This window comes from Mesoplodon densirostris, chromosome 1, assembly GCF_025265405.1.
Source record: "Mesoplodon densirostris isolate mMesDen1 chromosome 1, mMesDen1 primary haplotype, whole genome shotgun sequence".
NCBI lineage: Eukaryota > Metazoa > Chordata > Mammalia > Artiodactyla > Ziphiidae > Mesoplodon > Mesoplodon densirostris.
This window is the reverse complement of record NC_082661.1, coordinates 155,834,846-155,855,592: the sequence shown is the minus strand read 5'-3', so window position 1 is coordinate 155,855,592 and position 20,747 is coordinate 155,834,846. Positions and strand designations below refer to the sequence as shown.

The window sequence follows — 20,747 nt, the reverse complement described above, 5'->3', positions numbered from 1 at the left end:
AGTATGGCTTAGCCAATACCCAAGAACAGAGGGTCTCCAAATGAAATATAGCATCAGAGAAGGAAGGAAAGGTTAATCTTCAAGGAAGTTCTTAAATTATAATAGACATTTGGAGTAATGTTAAACAGTAAGAAACATGTTAAATAGAGCATTTCCTATTTATAACTATTTTGTTATCTTAATTGAATCACTCTTATTCTATTAAGATATGAAATAAAAATAAACTTTCTTACTCACTATTTCAGAATTCAGTCTTTCTTGTTGTTTGCAGTCCTACGTCTACCCAGCCTTGATCTGTTCAATACACAGTTTATCTAGATATAACATCATTTCTTATCAGTACCTACTTTCTCCCTCTGTAAATCTGAAATAACCTTTCGAAAGTTGATCATACAAATTTCCTCTTGATTCCAGATGTGATTCCTTTCCAGAGGTGCTTGATGAGTTTGTTTTACCAAAGGGCCAGGCTCTTTATAGGTGTTGAGAAAATCTGCTAACTTATTAGGTATAATTATATTTAATATAGTATATGAAAATGATATTTAAAATAGAATTTAAAATGTTTCTGTTCCCTCAACAATGACATAATTGGTGTTAGTTTTATCCAGGCACTGAATGGTGAGTTATATTTCTCACTTTAGAAAGTTTATGACGTATTCAAAAATAGATTGAATGGTCTTGTTATAGACAAAAATCACAAATAGTTGAGTGTTTAAATTTCTTTCCCTACTTAAAAAAAATGCATAGTGATGTTTTGCTCTCTTTTTAAAAAGTAACTGTGTTGCTATGGATTGGGATAAGGATGGAGATATCCTAGCAGTGATTGCTGAGAAATCCAGTTACATTTATCTGTGGGATGCCAACACAAACAAAACCAGCCAGTTAGACAGTGGCATGAGGTAAGGATAATTTTTTTTATATTTTAAATCTTCACTTAGAAATATCATTATTTGCAGATTTGATGCTACAAATACTGCTTTCATTATAAAGATGCATTGATGAGTTATTTTCTTATAAAGGAAAAAGTTCATTTCTTTTTTAATTGTTATATATAATCCTATTAATTTTGTTCAGTTAATTAGAATAAAGTTGTTATGATTATAAAATATGACTTCTTAAAAAGTTGCTTTCAATGGAACAGACTAAAATGTCCAAAGAAGAGAGAAAACATATATGGGAAAATCTGGAGATGGGATTGGCTGCAGGCATGGCTGGATCTAGGGGTTCTAATGATGCAGTCAAGACTGTCTCCATCTCTCAGCTCTTCCTTTCTCTGTATTGACTTCTTCTAAGTCAGACTCTCTCTCTTTTTAAAATTTTATTGAAGTGTAGTTGATTTATAATGTGTTAATTTCTGCTGTACAGCAAACTGATTAAGTTAAACATACATATATTCTTCTTCATATTCTTTTCCATTATGGTTTATCACAAGATATTGAATATAGTTCCCTGTGCTATACAATAGGACCTTGTTTATCCATCCTGTATATGTAAGTCAGACTCTTGATGGCTACTGGTAGGTATCAGCTTATACCATTCTTCACAGCAAGTTATGCCAGAGGAAAGAGCATGCCCCTATCACATTACTAGCGTCCACTCATTTCTTCAGAAGTTCTCTGAATAGGGTAGGCAGGGCCATGGGGTTGATAATCCTACCCAGTGAAGAGTGGAATGAGGGTGGGGAAGTTCACAAGTGGGAAAAATCCTGGGCAGACAATAAATTGCAGGTCTCTGCTGAAATGGAAACCATTTTGCCATATGGAAAAGAAAAACCTATCGGTATTTACAACTAAAACTGCAATTTTGACCTTGAACAAGTTGCTTAACCTCTCTTTAAGCCTCAATTTCTTCATATATGTAAAGAGTGTATAGTAATAATAATCTGCTTCATGGCATCATGTGGCCTGCAGGTGGGCAGGAAGAGATCACACACATACCATAAGGTTAGACTATACTTTTCCAACTTATTTACCAAGGAATAACAGAGCAGGACCAAACATCACCTTAGCGCAGGTTCTCTTGACCCTCCAAAGTGACGCACGAGACATGCATCCACAGGCAATAGTGCCTGACCAACATCAAGTCTTGCTAGGTCTGAGAACCTTCATTTCTTGCTCTGTCCTTTAACACTTCGGTACATCACTTTTCAGAAGGATTTTACACACCCTGTGTGCTTCCATTCAAGAGGATGTTTATAAACATCAAGTACTGCTTCATGAACCAAATTGAGCATCAGTGAGGCCAAATCCTGACCCAGAGAAAAAAATTTCATAATTAATCCCAGGTGTTTCGAATTGGCAGCTCTGCCTCCCACTGCCTATCTTCCCCCACTTCCATTTTCTCACATCATCTCAGGATTGTTGTGATAGTTAATTGTATGCAGTGGCCAGGCACCAAAATAAGAACTGAGGGAACAGTAGATGTTATTGTAATTATCAATAAGGTAAAATTAAGGGTGTTTTACTGTTGCTATTAATATGGAATGTCTAAAGGCCTTTGGCTATAGAAAGGTATACCTACTACTGTTTGTTTTTTTGTTAATGATCAATCTAATACATCATGATAGGTAACAATTTTGAATATCAAGTTTGCAAAATTTTCTTAAATATTTTGCAAACTTAAGTTTCCTTTAAACAATTAAAATTTCATTTACAAATTTAATCTGATTAGATTCTTCTGCGCACTTCAAACACAAATAATTCACAAAGCATCAAATATAATTATTACAAAACTTGCTGCAGTGCCACTTAACTATCTTAAATTATTAGGTTAGCACAATGGGTTGAATTTATTTCATCATTTTTACTAAATGTATTTTTTATACTTTTTAAGATTATAGTAGTACTTACCCTGGTCCTACCTAGGCCTACAGCAGTAATCATTTAGTTTTTTACCTGGGATACAGCAATCTTTTCAGAGAAACTCTGAGTACAACATCTGGTTCATCAACCAATTGATTCTTGGTTGGATTATGGGACATGGTTGCTTCTCCCAAGACCATTCACACCTGAGTACTAGTCGCCCTACTCAGCTTCTTTTCTAATTGACCTTCAACTGTCATATCAGCCAGAATTTTACAAACCTGTGCCTTTCACATAGGTTGCCTTTTTTTGTAGCCAGGTGCATTTTCCGAAAGTAAAATATTCATTACATTTTTCTTGGCCAGAAATACGTGTGATTATTATACGTTGGCCTGATCGGTTAACATAATTGGAAACATGTATGTCTTGGGATCTTACTGTACTTTGTAGAACCTTCTAGAGGTCTTACCTCCTAAGAGAGGAAAGATAAAGCCCATTCAGTGAACTCTTCTTTTGATGACATTTGATTACTTGATCTTCTTGGAATACACCATTTAACCCTCTTTCTAGTTGGTTGTTCTGTGACTGTTAGTACTGATCAACTATTGACTGGACTAATATTGTTACACTACTCTTACTAGATGTGACCACAGTTGCTAATCAGACCTTGTTCTTGTCATGTAGTTCCTCTTTTCTCTGATACTATTTAGCTCACTCCAATTTTTTAAATTCATGTTTTCTGAGCAGCAGACTCCAAAATGGGATTAAATGTGTAAGGTGTTTATCACAGGAAATATCTGTGAGGGAACAGAGAGGGAGAAGAAGTTAGAAGAGCCGTCAGACCACAGTGCATGTCTGACCCTTGTAAAGGAGAGAGGGAAGAAAGAAAGGGGGGTAGAAACATCTGGGACCGCAGCACAGTTCTAAAAAGTTCAGCTAGGCCCAGTCTGAGCCAAAGTTACCATCAAAGGAGTCCTGTGCCTCCCAGGAATGGGCCTCAGCAGGACCCCTGCCATGCGCAGTCATTGTCTGGGAACAGCCCATGGGAAGGTGTGGTCCCAGCACATTGAGGTGGTGATGGATTCCAATGCCTAGCAGCTGGGGGCCTTGGTCGGTTACACTTTCTATAGTTGGAGATCTGAGAGGCATGTTCTCAAGGCTGCTGTGCCTACTTAAACTGAGAGACAAATGCATATTTATCTTTTATAAAATATGTACTTAATATCTTTTATAAAGTATACTGTATACTTAATATATTCAATAATTGTAAATATATACTCAATTGAAGAAAGCTAGCAGACCGGTATATTAATACTTCTTATTAAAATTAATTTTTAGCTAAACATTTTATTACATTCACTTATTATTACAACTAACTTTTCCTATGCTTTAAGTGAATTTTTGTCTTCCAAGTATCATTAGGTTTTATGGCCTTTCACAAACTCAACTTGTTTCAATTAAATATGTAATTTTTAATGCTCAAATTCCTCTAATTTAGCCAGAGGAGTCCCCTTTAAGCTGACTCTTTTGTCCTTTTATTACTGCCCTCAACATTCTTGAGAGCTGTGTTGCTTTCTGAAAACAGTAGCTTGATCTATCAGTGACTCGCAAAGTTTAGCTGCATCAGAATCACCTGGAGAGCTTATGAGAACACAGACAGCTGCGCACCACCCCCAGTTTCTCATGCAGTAGGACAAGGGTGGGATCTGGGAACTAGCATTTCTGAAGTTCCCAGGTGGTGATGCTGGTCCTGGGATTGTATTTTCATAACCACTTTTCTAGATCCATTGTGATTTCTTTCCTCAATATATAAATGAGCTACTCTCCAAGGAGTCTTGATTCCCTTTAGTAGAAGATTGTATAAAAGTTCAACCTATGGATCCTAGAATGCACAGTAAGAACTGGTGGTAGGCAAACGTGCCTTCTACCTCCTTCTGAGCTACTCTTAGCAGAGCTGGAAAATGTATGTCTTTTTTCATGAATCATGAATTCCCAATGATTTTTCCAATTTAGTATATCGTATAGTTGGACCCTACTTTTTTTTAAAGCATGAGATGTTATCATCCATGAAGATTTTTACCACAATTAGAGTTACAACTATCATTAGTAGACAAATTAATAAGTATCTCATCATGAGTCATCTGATGAAATTTGATATTCCATCATGACTGAATTGAAGCCTATATTCATCATACATTTGTATTTTAAGTCTCACTCACCTAAGATCATTTTATAGTGTCTCAGAATGTCTTTAGCACTTCTTCGTAGTCCTAAAGCATTAAGTTGTAATTTTGTACTTCAGCTTCTAAGTAGATGTTAAAACTATTCATGAAGTACTTTTTAAAAGGACTACTTAAGGGGTTATAATTGTGAATTGTTTAGTAATTTGTATCTTAATGTTACAGGGATCAACTGTCTTTCCTTCTTTGGTCAAAATTTGGAAGTTTCCTGGCTGTTGGAACTGTTAAAGGAAATTTGCTCATTTATAATCGTCAGACATCTCGAAAGATTCCTGTCCTTGGTAGGTTGTAGCTGGAAACACTGCTAAATACTTGAGATGCTTTACATAAATGGAAATTTTACCACCTCAGATTTCCCTGATATTGCAAGAGAAATTTTGTAGTTTAAAATGAAGACTTCCCTGGTCAAGCCATACATCTATCTAAACTAGAAGATCCATCTTCACTACCTACTAAGAATTTCCCAGGCTATGTAACAGGTTGCCCTAGGGTGAGCCTGTGCCTTTGGACACCAGTACATTAATAGCATGGCTTCCATCTGACCCTTTCTCACCCAGATTGTGCCTCTGGCATGGAATAGCTCAGATGCATATCAACACATTAGTAGATGGGCTAAAACGTTTGGAGGCTTCTTGGACAGAGTATATCCAGATTCCTAATTCTGACCCCTCACTCTCTCCAAACACCAATTTATTCTAGGAGTTGACTTCGAGTTATATTTCCCTCAGGGTATATGACTGGATGGTATGTGTGTTTAATCCATTGACCTTCTTGGTTCGGTCTCTTTGATTCCCCCAGCCTCTGGTCACCTAGCATCTGCCCTGGGACTCCCCAGGAGGAAACAGTATCGATTCTTTTCAATTATTGTAACATCATGCTGGTGAATGGTGAAACAGTGGGCTTAATTACATACAGGTGGCCAGTATAATTTACCACTAATGGAAGAATTAAATCCCGGAGATAATAGTGCCCACAGAATACTTGAGAAAGTGCCTTTCAATTAAGGACACTTGTTCATTTCAAATTATTTTCACATATATGTATATCTTTCATAGGAATATTTTTAGTGCTCTAGCTAAACAGTTATGTCATTGATCCATCTGAAAAATTAAAGTAAAAACTTTTGAGTTACAAAACTCTGCTTTCACCATATAAATTAATTTGTTTGACTTAAGTAGGCATTTCCTATATCCCACTTCATTTACAGGTATATTCTACCAGTTAACTTATAAGCCCTAGAAATTTTGACACTTGAGGTATAAGAAAATAATTTGTCAAAGCATGATTATTTTGTGTCAGTATCTGTCATATACACATGATTTTATATGTGATCTTTGTATTTAATATGAATATTGATTCTAGTCTCAGCTAATTTAATTCACTGTGTAAAATGGAAAAGATTCAGGCTAATTATATATTTTAGGTCCTTTAGCTGCCTCTTTCAGAGTTAGTTGTGATTTGTGGCTCTGCTTTTTTTCCTTTGAAATAATTTACTTTCCTAAAACCAAGGCATTTCACTTCCAATAGCAGCTGCACGAATGCATGGTTTTTACAGTAGCTAATGTCTGTTACCTTGTTTCGTCATGCTCTGATTTATTTCCTTGAACTAGACTAGATATAGGCAGTTCTCACTTTGCATGCTTCTAACATGCATGAATTTCATTGTTCACAGTGTACCTAATATTGCCAGTCTCCCAATAACATGATTTACATTTCAGTGGCCATAGTATGGTAACTGTAAGTTAATACTAATTAAATGAGTCAATACATCTAAAGTGCCCAGAACAATGTTAAGCAACCACACAAAACATGTTAACTGTTATCAGTGAAGTTAAGGTTAACCTGACTTCTGAGCACTAGAAGAAAAGGAGAGATTTTCTTCTCCCTTTCTTGAGTATAGAAAGAAGTTTGTCTTTGGCGTCTTTCCACCGCTCCTCATGTACTCCTTTTTTCCCTTCTAACGCCCATTACTTTGGACACCCAGTTCCAGTGTACCACTTAATCTATGATCAGCAAAATCTCCTATATCCCAGTCTCTTCTCTGAATGTTCCCTTCACTTTTGTGCTCTGGTCTTCTGATTTGAAATACTACCTCTATAGTCCCATATTTATCTCTTCCAAACTCTAGACTCATACATCCAGGTGCTTACTCAACATCTCCAATGAGATTTCTAGTAAACACTTCAAATTTAATACCACCAAAACCCATAGTTTTCCCTCTCATTGATGGCATTTCATCCTTTTAGATATTTAAGCCAAACCTTATCGTCATCCTTGACCCTTATCTTTCTCCTATGTTCCATACCTAATTTGCCAGAAAATTTGGTAGGATCTATCTACAAATATCTCCAGAGCCAAGACTGTTCTCATCACCTCTACTGCTGCCACCATGGTGTGGGGCTCAGACATCTTTAGCCTGAATTTCTGGAATATCTTAACTGGTCTCCCTGCTTCAGATCTTTCCCTGCTATAGAATATCCTCAGCCCAGAGGCCACAGTGAGCCTTCTGCTCAGAACTCTCCAGTGGCTCTCCATGTCACCAAGGGTCAAAATCCTCACTATGGCCAGCCAAGCCCTCTGTGACCTGGCCCTTGGCGACTCTCTGACTTCATCTCTTACCCATCTTCTGGGACTTCACAGCTATACTCTCCTCCTACCTGAGCCTCTAACACACTGACACACTCTGGCCTCAGGGTCTACTCACTTAACGACTATTTATTTAGAGCCTGCCTTCTGCATACATACTGTATTAGGTTCTGTAAGGGGTACATGAATAAAATAAACATGATCTCTGTCTCAAAAACAGCTAAAATAGCTAACATTTATATGGCATTTCCTATATGCCTGGCACTATTCTAAGTGCTTTAACTCATTTGATCCTCAACCCCTATGAGAGAGCTCCTACTATTATCCCCAATTTTTGGATGATGTGACTAAGGAATAGAAAGGTTAAGTCACTTACCCATGGTTTTGCAGTAAGTGGTGGAGCCACTTATTCAAAATAGGCAGTCTGCCTCCAGAATCTGTATACTTAATTAACCTTGGGGCTCTTGAGTATTTATCTATCCCAGGACCTTCAACAAATGCCCTCAGTGTCAAGCATGCAACTTCCACCCCAAAATGTGGTTTTTGTACTGTCTAGATTGCTCAATAAAAAAAGTCCTGATACTTAGTGGTTATCTAATATCCCATACTAGCTAAATGAGTCAACTCTTAACACAAGTCTCACTAAGGTGCATTCATATTTGTACCTCAGTGTTATCACGAATCATTGTATGTCCTTTAGTTATATATGCATAGTCAAAACTGTGATATTGAATCTGCTTATGCCAAGGGTCTCCCACACTGTGAAGAGTAGTAGAGATAGTAGAGATAGCTTCAGTGCTTTGAGATTTAAGCACATTTTGTGCTTAAGACATTATTGTGATAAGTTTGGTTATATGGTAAACAAACAAACTTGTCAAGGGGTGGAATATCTTTTTATGTTAGGACATATGCTCATATGCACATAAAAAATTGGAAAACAGGATTGCCCTCATATGCCTTTATCTTGATTTACAACTTGGTAATAAACTGTTTTAAATAAGGTTGCTTAGACACTAACTGCTGAGATTTTAAATTTCTTGTCTGTTTAATTTCCATAGTATATTATCTAAACTTTCAGATTAACATCACGGATATCTAAAATTTTTTTTGAGAATCAATATGTACAAAAATCATCTCTTTTTCAGGAAAACATACTAAGAGAATCACATGTGGATGTTGGAATGCAGAAAACATGCTCGCTTTAGGTGGTGAAGATAAAATGATTACAGTTAGTAATCAGGAAGGTGACACAATAAGACAGGTAATACAGTAACATCTCTTTGGTCTGCTATATTCAAATTTTCTTCCAAAACAAAGTTTGTCTATCAAAAAATTTAAAAATCTCTATGTGAGATATGTATACAATAACTTCACATTCTAAACATCAATTTTTTTAATGTATTAGGACATTTTTCTTTAATATGAATACTTTATCCAAATATCCTCCTTTGTACATTTCCCATTGGCTAGTATTAGCATGGATTATCAGCTCTGTGGTTATAGTCAAACAGTATATTAGTGAAATAACTCTTATTTTATATACGTATATTTATGGCATAAATGTTAACAACTGGACTCAGTCAGGTAATGTAATCAACTGCCTGATTCTAAAGCCCACTCCTTTAGCTGATATGTTAAATTGCTTCCAAACTAATTCTAATTAAATTTAATTTTAGGATTAAATTTTACTGATGTTCAAATTTCCCAAGATTGATTAGATCTTCAGAGGCTCCTCTCAAGGGAATTTGTATTACCCATAGCTATAGAAGCTCACCAGTGGCAGAGTTTCACTTTGGATGACTTGGCTTATGATTTATTACTTCTAGAGCAATATTGACATTCTTTGAATACCTGCTAGTTACATGGCACTGTGCTATGTACTATAGAAGAAATATGAAATATGACTACAGAAGAAATAAGAAATATGGCCCTATATTAACTATCTATTGCTGCATAATAAAATACCCTCAAACTTAGCAGTTTAAAACAACAAACATTGCTTTGCAGTTTTTGTGGATGAGGAATCCAGGTGCAGCTAAGCTGGGTACTTCTGCCTCAGGGTCTCTCATGAGGCTGCAATCATTTTATCAGTCTGAACTGCAGTCTTATCTGAAGGCTTGACTGGGGACCACAACAAAGCAGCTGGCAAGAGAGTGAGAATAGTCATTCAAGACTTAAGCTGCAATCATTAATAAATAACCTGATCTCAAAATTATTTTTGCTGTATTCTGTTCTCTAGAGGTGAGTCACTAGGCCCAGCCTACACTGAGGGGCTGGATGGGGATTACACAAAGGCATGAACACCAGGAGGTGAGGATCATTCCAGACCATCTTAGAGGCTGCCCACCATAGGCCCCCTACTCTCAAGAAGAGAAAACTAATCATGATAAAACATATATCATCTTATATGATTATCAAATTGTGTGATATAGCTTACAAGTCCTATAACATTTGTGAGACAGAGGAGATAAATGAAAGTTGGATTGTGAATCTGTAAGAGAAAAGATGATCTAAATCAGTCAGGGTATAGGCAAAACTATTGTAACAACGAGACCCAAAATTACAAGGACTAAGAATATGGTAGTTTGGGTGGTTTTTCCTCTTTTTTTTTTCTCATAAAACAGAGAGGGGTAAGCATGTCATCTATGTATCTCTGCTTCTCAAGGTTGTATAAATTCCCCCTTCCTTCCTTCCCCTCCCTTCCTTCCATCTTATTGTTCTGCCATTTTCTAGAGTGTTTTGCCCTCATGTACATGGTTAAAGCAAGCATACCAGCACCTCATTTCAGCCCCAGGCAAGGAAAAAAGAGAAGTGGAGTGCAAGAAATTTGTGAACGACCTAATCTGGAAGATGCAATCATAATTTCCATTCATATCATATATCCAGAACCTAGTTATATGGTCACACCTTGCTGCTGCCAGGGAAGCTGCAAATTTAGTCTGCCTAGGTGATCATGTGCCCTGCTAAAACTTGTTTTAATGGGTATTGTAAGACATTTAGCAGTCGCTATCATTCACTCCAAGCAGAACAGAACAAAGATAAGAGGAAAAACTTATTACAGCTCGTTCATGGCTTATTCCAGACTGGACTGACTGAAGATTTGGACTTTGACTGAGAATTTATAGAAGATAAGTCTGAAGAAGAAAGTTGGTTCTTGTAACTGGAAAGCTTTGAAAGTGAGATAGAAGTAACTCAATCATGTTGAGCAGACCATAGCATGATTACAGTGGTTCTTAAGGAAGGTTAATATGGCATTACAATAGAGATGTTAAAATATATATATAGATAGATAGATAGATAGATAGATAGATAGATAGATAGAGATATATATATAGCATTACTGTAAAAAATAGTTTCTAGAAACCTTGTAATTTTGATCCATCTATATTGGTGTCCTTTAGAATTAGAATGCTACAGGTCCCCCCTCTTGTATCCATATCACACATCATCAGTAGATATTGGCATTTTTTTTCTTCAATGAATCAAGACCTTAGAATACTTTTCCACACATAACATCCAAGGAAGCCACTACCACTGAGCCATTATTAACATACAAGACAACTCTTTCCCATTTTTAATCCCCAAGAAGTATGTTTCCAGAATTTGGCATACTACTTAAGTTATGATGCAGTAAACAAAACATACGTTATAAGTATTGTTTTGTCTGGTATTTTCTCTGCATTGCTTTGACTTGGCTATTCTGCAGAGCACTCCATTGTAACTTGTGTGGATTTATCTTTATTTATCCTGCTGAGGACTTGTCTTGCTTCCTGAATCTGAAGATTGCTGTCTTTCATCAGGAAAGTTCTTAGTCATTATCTCTTTGAAATTCACCTCTCGCCATTTCTATTCTGTCTTACAAGAGCAACTGTTAGACATATGTTGGATATTCTTATATCTCTTTTTTTTTTTTTTTTTTTTTTAATCTTATATCTCTTGATGTCTCTTTCATAGTTTCTTTTTGTCACTCTTTGCAATCTTCAGGATAATTTCCTCAAATCAGTTAACTTATTCTTTCTTCAAATTTGTCTAATCTTCTGTCCATCCCATTGAGTCTTTATTTTAATGGCTCTACTTTTTATCTGTAGAAAGTACTTTGTAGTTCTTTTTAAAATCTGCCTGGACTCTTAAAGAAAGTGTTGTCTTTTCTTATATTTATGAGTCCTTTTATATTTTTAGCCATTTTAAATGTATTTATGATCTCTTTCTGATAATTCTGTTCTTTTTAGATCTGGTGACTCTTCCTCTTGATCCATTGTTTGTTTCTGAGTTTTCTCATTTTGAATTGTGAGCTCATCTCCAGCAGGACTTGACTGTGGAAGTTTTTTGAAGCCTTTGAAGAGGCTTTAGATTCATTTTGGCCAAACACCGCAGGGAGTTTCTAGACCACTCAAAGTATAACTTTGGACCTTAGACCACAATGAGCATAGGAGGGAAAGTTTTTTTTTTTTTTTTTTTTTTTTTTTTTTGCGGTAAGCGGGCCTCTCACCTTTGTGGCCTCTCCCGTTGCAGAGCAAAGGCTCCGGACGTGCAGGCTCAGCGGCCATGGCTCACGGGCCCAGCCGCTCCGCGGCATGTGGGATCTTCCCGGACCGGGGCACGAACCCGTGTCCCCTGCATCGGCAGGTGGACTCTCAACCACTGCGCCACCAGGGAAGCCCGGAGGGAAAGTTTTTGATTTTAAAAGAATTTTTTCTGACCCAAAGCCCAGCTTGAGCCAAATGGGCTTCCTTATTGTCTCCCTTTACCAGAGCTGCTGCTCTGGATATCTGCAGCATCAGTTTCTGCACACACTTTGGTTTTCAATTTGATCTTTGCTTATGGTCCCTGGAAATCTTCCTAACCTTCTTTCAAGCTTATCTTAGCCATTTAATAAGATACGTGTTCAGTTTCATCCAGAATTTCTAGAAGTTTGTAGCAGTGGGATTTTCAGGTTGTTAGTCCAACCTGTAACAGAAATGAAAACAAGTTACCTGTTTTAGTAATAGAATGTATTTGATTTTGGGGTTTATTCATAGTGATAGTATTTTCACCCTTGCAGACACCAGTGAGATCAGAGCCTGGCGACATGCAGTTTTCCATGATGAAGACTGATGACCGAACCTCCACTGCTGAAAGCACGGTAAGAGTTCTAAATCAAATCCAGGCCCAAATTATTTTGGTAATTTTTTAGGATATTCTGTCTCCTTTTCTAGTGTGGTTCAGAATCTATAGTGATAAATAAATTATAGTCCTTCACTTATTAAACCAATGCAGGCCCCAGTTTCTCAGGCCTAAATGTTTTTTCTGCTGCCACCTAATATCACAGCAAGTGAGGACAGTTTCCTGTTACACTTGCTGCTCTTCTTATTCTTATGGTAGCAAAAACAGTGGGGGCACCTTGAAAAGCAAGAGTGCTGATTTCTCTATCATTTTTTTTAATTTTCACTCTATCAGATGTGGGGACCAGAGCTATGGAAATTATAGTTTTATTTTTTTAATACCTTAGATTGTTTTCCCTGCCACACTTTAACATTCTGAAATACAGATGATTTTCACAATCAACAAGAATATATTTAATGAAGTAATGTTCCTTTATTTCTCAAAAAGCTATTATTAAAGTGATAATAACTCCTAACTGGTAGCGTCTTAGAATCAAGGAAATATATCAAAGTGTTTCTCTTTACATATATATATCCATTACCCTTAATGAGCCCAAATAAGTAATTCACTCTTTTCTCTCCCCAACACAGTTAGCCCCTCAACTGAGAATTATAGTTAAGTACCAACTTGTAACAGCAGGATAGTAGTCTAGCCACACTGACCAGTGCCCTGCAGGTGATGGGAAGAGTGATGATATAAAAAGCCGAGCTAGATTATCCACACAGGTGTGGACCTGTAATCCCAGATAGCCCAAAATCAAAATCAGACGGCCTTAGAAGACTCTCTATACTCCAGATATGAATTCAGTTTCAATGGAAGTATGTCAGACCTACCTCCCTGTACTGCACAGGACTCAGAGGTACATCGAGCTATTTTAGTGTACTTCCAAGGGTGTATTGCATATATGTGAAGCCAAGTATCCTTCCCAGACTGTATTTTAGTAAAATGTTACAAATGTTTTGAGTTAGTCACATTGTTACCTTACTAATTATAACATTTAACACGCTAAATTTGGCTCATTGTTTTTCTAAATTAGGTTTATGCTCTTTGGATTTGCTTATTAGTCTTTTCATGAAGTGCTGAGTAATTCATTTCATAATCTCTTTTCTTTTCTGGCAGATAAGTGTAGTGGTTGGCAAGAAAACTTTGTTTCTTTTTAATCTGAATGAACCAGATAACCCAATTAATCTGGAGTTTCGGCAGTGCTACGGCAACATTGTCTGCTATAGTTGGTATGTACAAAAGCTCATTACAGAAGGATACCCCTGTGTTTTCCCTTACTAATTATATTTAATTTTTGTCTGTAGCATTTTCACTTCTCTATGTAACATTTTCTGGATTATAGTCTATGATTTATTATGTGGAACTACCTAGCATAGTATCTGACAAATAGGCCCTTGATAAATTATATTCTCTAATTCCTTAGTTTTAAGGTATTTGCTTATTTACTGTATTGCAAATGATAGTTAATCTTCCTTTTTACTGTATTATTGCCTTTGTTGCTATAGGTGTGGTGATGGCTACATCTTGATTGGTTTTTCACGTGGAATTTTTATGCTCATTTCCACTCATATTCAAGATATCGGTCAAGAGATATTTCAGACTCGTGACCATAAAGATAGTCTAACCAGTATTGCAGTATCACAGACCCTTAACAAAGCTGCTACATGTGGTGATAACTGGTAAGTTATATTCACATATTCCCAGGAAAGCTTATATAAGGAATATTCAAGAGATTCAACAGGACATTGTTAACTAATGTGAATCTATCAACCATAGTTGCACTGTTAGAATATGTTTGCAGCTGAAAATTCCTAACATGTCTTTACCTCTGCCTTTAACACTCGGGGTAATACCTAAAATACTAAATGCGTACTAAATACAAAACCTAAAATGGAGTATGCTTGAAAATCAATCTTAAAAATAAAATAGGCACTTCTGGGTAACATGGAGTAAGCACGCTCCACCCTGTCACTCTCACTGAATACAGCCATAAAACCTGAACAGAATCCATGGAACAGCTATTTAAGGACTCTGAAAAGTAAATAGTAGCAGGCAGATTGGAGAAGAAGGCCGGCGTTTGAAGTATCACTGAGCCAGTGGTGAGTCTCCCATTTGTCTTCTGGTCTCTCTCAGCCAGGACTCAAGGCAGCCTGAAACCTGGACCCTGGATGTAAGCACCAGGCAGAGAGAGAGAACTCTGAGAGAAGCCCTTTAGTTCTGGCTCAAGTTGCAGGAAAGAGAACTCCTAACACTCAGAGAAAGTTGGGGAAATCCCCCAATTTTTTTTTCTTTCTTTGTTCTCTCATGCCCCAGCCACCAAGCATTCTCACCATGGCAGTGACAGCAAGGACCCACAGGCACCTAAAACTCTGATGGAGGGTAACCTTCCTCTCCAATTGGAGGAGCTGTGGTCCCGAGAAGGTGGGGCATACCCTTGTTATTTATTTTTCTCTCTGTCCTCTCACTACTTGGCTGCAGGCACAGTTGTAGGAGGTACAAGGTAGAGCAGAGCAACTAGAGCCCCAGCTTTCCTGCTGGAAGCTTTCCTGCTGGAAGACCAAAAAGGGGAGCCCCAGGGAACCAGAATATACCAGGGAGGTCCTAGAGAAGGAGAAACTCTGGAAAGCAACCCTATAAAGATATTTATGAACTCCCAGGTTCATCCCTGAGCTGTGTGTGTGTATCACATCCTAAACACATACCAAAGACTTTGAGAACTGAAATAAGGGATAGATCATAGCCCATGTCCTATACTGGCCAAAGAGTAGGGCATACAGGGACATATCCGAGTACCACTGCAAAGGCTTTGGAAGTGGAACTGACATTGAAATCATAACCCACAGAAGGCTGGTTAAAATGTGTGGCCTGAACCCAACTGGGCTGTTTGCCTGCTTAAAAAAAGAAAAAAAAAATTAACCTTCTCTGTGGGATTTAAACAAGACAGAGTCTCATAACATAATATTCAAAATGTCCAGAATATAACCCCAAATTACTTGACATATGAAGAATCAGGAAAATTTCAACTCACTTGAGAAATGGCAATCAAAAGACACCAATGCCAAGATGATGCAAATAGCAGCTATTATAAAAATGCTCCAAGAAGTAAGGGCTAGCATTCTCAAAACAGATGGGAACAGTCTCAGACTAGAAATAGAGCTTATAAAGAAGAACCAAATGGAAATTCTGGGACTGAAAAAATAATATTAATGCAGTGTATGTAGCACCAGAATGGAAATCACAGAGTAAAAGAGTTGGTGAAGTTGAAGGTAGAGCAATAGAAATATCCATTCAGACCCAGAGGAAAAAAGATTGGAAAAAAAAAAAAAAATGAGCAGAGCCTCAGGGACCTGTGAAACTACCAAAGGTCTAACATTTGTGTCTTAAGAATCTCAGAAATGATGGCCGGAAACTCTCACATTTGGCAAAAGACATAAGCCTATATATAAGTTCAGCAAACCCCAAAAGGGTAAATCCAAAGAAATCTAGGCCCAGACACATCATAATCAAACTGCTAAAAACTAAAGGCAAAGAAAAGATTTTGAAAGCAGCCAGAGAACATTTTGAATGACAGCAGATTTCTCACCATAAACCATAGAGGCCAGAAGGAAACTCACAACATTCTTAAAGTGCTGAAAGAAAAGAATTGTTAACCAAACCTCTATCTATATCCAGTAAAAATATCCATCAGTAATGAAAGTGAAATAAAAACATCCTCAGATGAAGGAGAATGAAGAGAATTTACTGCCAGTGGACCTCCTCTAAAAGAATTGCTGAAGGAAATTCTTCAGATAGAAGAAAACAGATGACAGAAGGAAATTTGGAACATCAGGAATAAAGGAAAAGCAACAGTAATGGTAAATAGCTGGGTAGGTAAGGTGGAGGCAGGGGAGACTGTTGGTCACAAGGGCTATTGGTGAAGTCACATAAAGAACTTACATTTGCTTGTGTGGGCTGCTATGTAGGGCATGCATGTGCAGGAAGGACTAGTGTTAGTTTAAGGTCCCTGCAAGCCACTTGGCCAAGTAGATGCCAAGGAAGCTACATCATGGTGTAGCTTAGCTAAACTCTCAACAGACTTGGACCGTGTTGTAAACCAACCAGACCTAGCAGACATCTACAGAACACTCCACCCAACAACAACAGAATACACATTTTTTCCAAGCACCCATGGAACATTCACCAAGGTAGACCATATCCTGGACCATGAAACAAACCTCAGCAAATTGAAATTGAAATCATACAAAATGTGTTCTCTAACCATCATGTAATCATGCTTGAAATCAGTAGCAGAAAGACAACAAGAAATTCTCTGAACACTTGGAAACTAGACAACCTACTTCCATAACTCATGGGTCAAAGAGTAAATCTCAAAGCAAATTAAAAAATACATAGAACTTAGTGAAAATGGAATTGCAACATATCAAAATATATGAGAGGCAGCTAAAGCATTTCTGAGAAGAAAATTTATAGTATAAATTCATACACAGGAAAGAAAAGATTTCAAATCAATTAGCTAAGTTCCTACCTCAAGAAACTAGAAAAAGAAGAGCAAAATAGGCCCAGAGCAGAAGGAAGAAAGTAATAAAGAGCAGAAATTGAAAATTAAAAAATAAGAAAAAAATTAATTAAAAAGCTGGAATTTTTTTAAAAAAATGATAAGTCTCTAGAAAGGATGACAAAAATAGAAGACACAAATCACCAATATCAGGAGTGAAATAGAGGTATCACTACAGATCTGAAAACCATTAAAAGGAGAAAGGAATACTACAAACAACTTTATACTCAGAAATTTGACAACTTAGAAGATAGGGAACACAACCCAATCAAAAAATGAGTGGAAGATCTAAACATTTCTCTAAAGAAGACATACAGATGGCCAAAAAGCATATGAAAAGATGCTCAACATCATTAATTATTAGAGAAATGCAAATCAAAACTATAATGGGATATCACCTCATACCAGTCAGAATGGCCATCATCAAGAAAATCTACGAACAATAAATGTTGGAGAGGGTGTGGAGAAAAGGGAATCCTCCTACACTGTTGGTCAAAAAGATATGTGCACCCCAATGTTCATTGCAGCAGCATTTATAATGGCCAAGACGTGGAAGCAACCTAAATGTCCATCAACAGAGGAGTGGATAAAGAAGATGTGGTACATATATACAATAGAATATTACTCAGCCATAAAAAAGAACAAAATAATGCCATCTGCAGCAATATGGATGGACCTAGAGATTGTCATACTGAGTGAATAAGTCAGACGGAGAAAGACAAATATCATATGATATCGCTTATATGTGGAAGCTAAAAAAAATGGTACAAATAAACTTATTTATGAAACAGAAAGAGAGTCACAAATGTAGAAAACAAACCTATGGTTACCAGGGGGGAAGGGAGGGAAGGGATAAATTGGGAGATTGGGCTTGACATATACATACTACTATATATAAAATAGATAACTAATAAGGACCTACTGTATAGCACAGGGAACTCGACTCAATATTCTGTAATGACCTATATGGGAAAAGAACCTAAAAAATAGTGGGTATATGTATATGTATAACTGATTCACCTTTCTGTGTACGTGAAACTAACACAACATTGTAAATCAACTATATTCCAAAAAAAAAAAAAGAAACAGTTCTTCAAAAGCCACTATCAAAACTCAACCCAGATGAAATAGATAATCTGAATTAGCTCTGTAACCATTAAAGACATTGAATAATAATTTTAAAGCTCCTGAATAATAAATCTTCACATCCAGATGGTTTCACTGGAGAATTCTACCAAATATTTAAAAAAGAATTAACACCAATTTTACAAAATCTCTTCAGAAAGAGGAGGAAACACTTCTCAACTTATTTTACAAGGCTAGTATTACCCTATACCAAAGCAAATAAAGATAGTATTAAAAAAAGAAAGATGGGCTTCCCTGGTGGCGCAGTGGTTGAGAGTCCACCTGCCAATGCAGGGGACACGGGTTCGTGCCCCGGTCAGGAAGATCCCACATGGCACAGAGCAGCTGGGCCCGTGAGCCATGGCCGCTGAGCCTGCATGTCCGGAGCCTGTGCTCCGCAACGGGAGAGGCCACAACAGTGAGAGGCCCGCGTACTGCAAAAAAAAAAAAAAAGAAAGAAAGAAAGAAAGAAAACTAGAGATCATTGTCTCTCATGAACTTAGACACAAAAATCCTCAACAAAATTGAGCAAACTGAATCCAGCAATGTAAAAAAAAATTGTGCCTCATGACCAAGTGGGATTTATTCCAAGTATGCAAAGCAGGCTTAACATTCAAAAATCAATGTAATTACCATATCATCAGTCAAAGAAGAAAAATCATATGATCACATCAATTGACACACACAATTCACTAAATCTAACACCTATTCATAATAAAAACTCTCAGCAAATTAGGAATAGAGGGGAATTACCTCAACTTGATAAAGAACATCTACAAAAAACGTATAGATAACATTATATTCTATGGTGAAAGACTGAATGCTAGCCCCCTAAGATTGGGAACAAGGCAAGGATATCCACCTTCATTACTCTAACTCAATCTAATATTAGACATTCTGGTCACTGCAGTAAGGCAAGAAAAAGAAATAAACCACATCCAGATTGGAATGGGAGAAGTATAACTATTTTTATTTGCAGGTGACATGTTTGTCTATGTAGGAAATCCCAAGGAATCTACAAACTCTTAGAACTAAAACTAATAAGTGAGTTCAGCAGGGTGGCAAGATACAAGGTCAACACACAATCAATTGCATGTCTATGTACTAACAATGGACATGCGGAAACCAAATATAAAATATACAATTTTTAATCCAAAGAAAATGAAATACTTAGATACACACTTCACAAAATATGTACAAGGTCTGTATGCTGAAAACTACAAAATGCTGCTGAAAGAACTCAAAGAAGATACAAGTAAATGGAGAGACATAATGTGTTCATAGAGTGGGAGACTCAACACAGTAAAGATTCCAATTCTCTCCAAATCGATCTACAGATTTAATGAAATTCATATCTGAACCCCAGCATGATTTTTTCTAGATAGAGAAAGCTTATTCTAAAATATATATGCAAAATCATAGGCCCTAAAATAGCCAACAGCAGTCTTTTAAAAAGAACAATAAAATTTTACCTGATATTAAAGCTTAGTATGTAGCTACAGTAATCAAGGCCATAGATTAATGGGAACAGAATAGAGAAGCCAGAAATAAACCCACACAAATATGCACATCTGATTCTTGACAAAAATGCAAAAGTAATTAAATAGAATTAAAATAGCCTTTTCAACAAATGGTGCTAGAGCAGTTGGAGATCCATACACCAAAAAAATTAACCTGAACCTAAACCTCACACCTTAATCAAAACTTAACTCAGGGCCTCCCTGGTGGCGCAGTGGTTGAGAGTCCGCCTGCCGATGCAGGGGATACGGGTTCGTGCCCCGGTCTGGGAGGATCCCATATGCCGCGGAGCGGCTGGGCCCGTGAGCCATGGCCGCTGGGCCTGCGCATCCGGAGCCTGTGCTCCGCAACGGGAGAGGCCACAACAGTGAGAGGCCCGCATACCGCAAAAAGAAAAAAAAAAAAAAAAAAAAAAAACTCAATGCATCATGGACTTGAATGTAAAATGTAAAACTGTGTAAAACAGGAAATCTTTTGGATCTAGGGCTAGGCAAACAGTTCTTAGATTTGAAACCAAAAACATCTATATGAGGAGAAATTGCTAAATTCAGTTTCATCAAAATTTAAAACTTTTGCTCAGTGGAAGATTCTGTTAGGAGAATGAAAAGATAAGCAGCAAAATGAGAGAAGATATTTTGCAAACCACGTATCCAACAGAGGACTAGTGTCTGGAATACATAAAGGGCTCTTTCAAAACTCAAAAGTAAAAAACCCAACAGTCCAAGTAGAAATGGGTAAAAGACATTTCAGCAAAGAGGATATACAGACAGTAGATAA

General features: G+C 37.1%; 1 protein-coding gene across 3 annotated transcripts in view; it reads left to right on the top strand.

Moving 5' to 3' along the window:
* WDR19 (WD repeat domain 19) overlaps window positions 1–20,747 on the top strand; it is an 89,129-nt gene that overhangs the window by 5,964 nt on the left and 62,418 nt on the right. For all 3 annotated transcript variants that reach the window (XM_060110955.1, XM_060110945.1, XM_060110962.1), the window contains exons 4-9: window positions 774–899; window positions 5,207–5,322; window positions 8,773–8,888; window positions 12,669–12,749; window positions 13,889–14,001; window positions 14,278–14,451. In XM_060110955.1, the coding sequence (XP_059966938.1) occupies window positions 774–899; window positions 5,207–5,322; window positions 8,773–8,888; window positions 12,669–12,749; window positions 13,889–14,001; window positions 14,278–14,451 (726 nt within the window). The remainder of the gene's footprint in view (window positions 1–773; window positions 900–5,206; window positions 5,323–8,772; window positions 8,889–12,668; window positions 12,750–13,888; window positions 14,002–14,277; window positions 14,452–20,747) is intronic.